General features: G+C 56.4%; 1 protein-coding gene across 1 annotated transcript in view; it reads right to left on the reverse strand.

Moving 5' to 3' along the window:
* Positions 1–2851: 2851 nt before the first annotated feature.
* The window catches only part of LOC103606574 (CUB and sushi domain-containing protein 2-like), a gene marked incomplete at both ends in the record, with an annotated part of 104683 nt that continues 104476 nt past the window's right edge, over positions 2852–3058 (reverse strand). Inside the window, one exon of the mRNA XM_008591149.1 lies at positions 2852–2929. Within this exon, the coding sequence (XP_008589371.1) occupies positions 2852–2929 (78 nt within the window). The remainder of the gene's footprint in view (positions 2930–3058) is intronic.

Below are 3058 nucleotides of genomic sequence, written 5' to 3' on the forward strand. Positions count from 1 at the left end.
AAGGGGAGGAAGACAGTCCTGAGCTGTGCCTGCTGGTTTATCTGTTGGTAAGCCAGCCTCTTACACAGACTCACGGTGATCCATCCCTGCTGTGGACATCCCAGCTAGGCTCCCACCTTCTACGAGTCCTGCCTACTCAGCCCTGCCCACGGACCACACCCATCCCAAAGTCCCCGCGGACCACGACATATGAAGTCTCTCCAGCAGTTTCCTGCTCCTTTCTCTTGCCCTCTCATTCAGTATCGACACTACCCAGGAAGCAGATAAAGCGGAAGGCTGAGCGATGAGGATGGGGCTGGACCAGACAGGAGAGACCATGGCCAACCCCTGACCCACAGCCCCTGACACACAGAGCAGACCCCACTGCCTCCCCTTTAGTCAGCCAGCTCCAAACGAGCACCATTTAGGAAGTCACAGACCAACAGCAGTGACGCAGCTCACGCTGGACCAGTGCCCTCTTCCGGGGAGGACTGAGCAGGCGATGGCAGTGTCACAAGGACATTCAAGACCCCCAGGAAACAAGCACACTTAGATCTCGGTGAACAGTTTACCATCTGAATTATGGAGGCAAGAGACACTTCTCCTTTTCTTTTTAACATTCCAGCCTTCACTGCCTGTTCAAAACCAGCCGCATGTGTTTATGGCGTTGATTTGCTGTTGGCCATTCAGGCACAAGAGCAGAGGGTAAAGCTTACCCCATCCCCAGAGGGCCCCTATGGCGGGGAAGGAGTCACACATGCTCAGAAAGGCAAGGCGAAGGGAGGCACAGACAGGTAGGTGGTGAGGACCGACGGCCAGGGGTCCATGTACCCATGGACTGCCTAGGAGAGGCAGTCGGCGGGGTCCATGCCCCACCCCACCCCCGAAGCTCAGGACAGCTGTCCACAGGGAATTTGGGAAGAACACAAAAGGCCAGCCACCTGCAGACATTTGGCTTCCTGCCTCTGGGGCAGCTCAAGTCACACAGCGAGCCCTTTTGGCAGACCAACACCTTGTTGTTAGAGATATGTATATATTTTGAGTGTTTGCCTTATTCCATTAGAATAGGGTTTCTTCATCTTTCTGAGAGAGCTTTGGGCATCTCTGAGTAGCTAATGAAAACCACGGAGCGTCTCTCCAGAAAAATGCACCCACAACATCGCGGGTACTTCCTCATCTGGTTCAAGGGCCTCCCGCAGTCCCGGGTCAAGAAGGCCCATCCCAGATCCAACAGCACCCTTGAGGGAGGGCAGGGAGGGCTTCGCATCCCCATTTTACAGATGTGGAAGTGAGAAGTAGTGTCTGGGGTAGCACAGCTACCTGAGGACACGATGGGATGAACGCTTGATCTCCTGAGTCAGGCCGTCTCCGTAAATTTGCCTGCGGCTCTGGGGTGACTCTCAAATTAAACCACCCCTGCCTCAGTTCATCTGGTCTCCTGTGGCTACAGAAAGAAAGACCCTGTGAGAGTCATGATTCCATGACTCTTCTGCAGATTCCTGGCCTGACCCTGGGCTCTCCTAGCACCCTGTCCCTTCCCCTGGACCCCTGGCCAAGCACAGCAGCAGGGTCTCCTGGCCGCCCTCTGCCACCCAGGCCCCTCAGGGCAGGGCAACCAGAGATGCTGGTTCCCAGCTGTACCCAGCAGCCAGTGGTACCGTGTCTCCAATCAGAGGATTTGAGACCCCTCAGGACATCCCCACACCCAGGCTTGGTTCAGCCAGGGCCTGGGATCAAAGTGCCAACCTTCTCCCGGCCACACACATCAGCACAGAGTTGGGAACCACCGACGCGGCTCTCGGTCTCTCCTCAGTGACTACTTCCAGCAGCTCAGGGAAACTGAGCACCGGGGGTGAGATGGGCGGAGGGAACGGGGGTGGGGAGGGAGGAGAAAGAGGAGTAGAGAGAAAGAGGGGGATGCAGAGGGGGTGAGGAGGGAGGGTGGAGGGGACGCTGGAAAGAGGGAGAGAAAGTGGAGGGAGCGAGAGGACGCGAGAAGCAGGAGAGAAGCAAAGGAAGCAAGGAAGGAAGGGAGGAAGGGAGGAAGGGAAAAACCAGGCCAGTCGTTTGGTGGACTGAGAAAGGCTCCCTACACTCGCCTCCAGAATGAAAACGGAGGGCTTCTGGAAAAGCCTCTTCTGCTCTCAAGTCCAGCCTCCTGGGGTGACCCAGAACCTTCCCCAACACCGTCCTGTACTCTAGATCAAAAGCCCCTTAACACAGGCTCCAATCAGGTGTTTCTGAGGGTGACATTCCAGACCATTCCCCAGCACTGGGCCCCTTTTAATCTGCCAAACACTGGTAGCAGGAACATGTTCTCACAGACGTAACCTCCCCCGGGGCCGAGCAGAGAGCCCCCAGCACTTCCCCATCAGCCCGAGAGGCAGGACGCCCCCTCCCCCAAGCCCTCTCTTTACCCAACCAGGTCCAGGGACCCTTGCAGGAGATGACTAGGCATTTCCCTTTCTCCCCTTCCCAATCTGGTCTTAAGAGCTGGAATTGGGGCCCTGCAGCCCTCAAGATCCCAACCGAGGGCTCCTGGAAGAGGAGCCTAAAAGAGGACTGTCTTAGCAGGTGGAAGTGATTCAGAAGGAAAAACAAAGAGAGAAATGTAGCAGTAATGACTCCCTGGACTGCAGTTAGAATGGGAAGTGAGGGAAAAAGAGGAAGACGGCGGGAGATGGGTGGAGGAGGAGCAGGCAAAGGACAGGCCCCGGGGCTGCTCGCTGGCCACCGGTCCATGTTTCCATGCGCAGAGCCCGGGCTGAAGGGAAGACATTCCAGCACCGCCTGGCCTCCCCACAGGCACAGCACTGACGGGTGTGACCTCGAGCAAGAGGCCCGGCAGGTGGGCAGGCGTGGGGACACTTACGCACAGATGTCTTCTGGCTGTTATCCTTGCTGGGCATCAGCTTCACGCCTCGAGACTTCAACTCAATTTGCTTCTTGACTAGAGAGGAGATAAGAAGAAAAAGAGTTTGAATTGTTGCCCATTGGGTCCCTGTAGAGTGATCCCCTCTTGTGGCTTGGGACATTCTATGGTGGATCAAAGCCAGAAGCTCCTCTGGACAGGGACACA

Source organism: Galeopterus variegatus, unplaced genomic scaffold (genome assembly GCF_000696425.1).
Source record: "Galeopterus variegatus unplaced genomic scaffold, G_variegatus-3.0.2 Scaffold6705, whole genome shotgun sequence".
Lineage (NCBI taxonomy): Eukaryota > Metazoa > Chordata > Mammalia > Dermoptera > Cynocephalidae > Galeopterus > Galeopterus variegatus.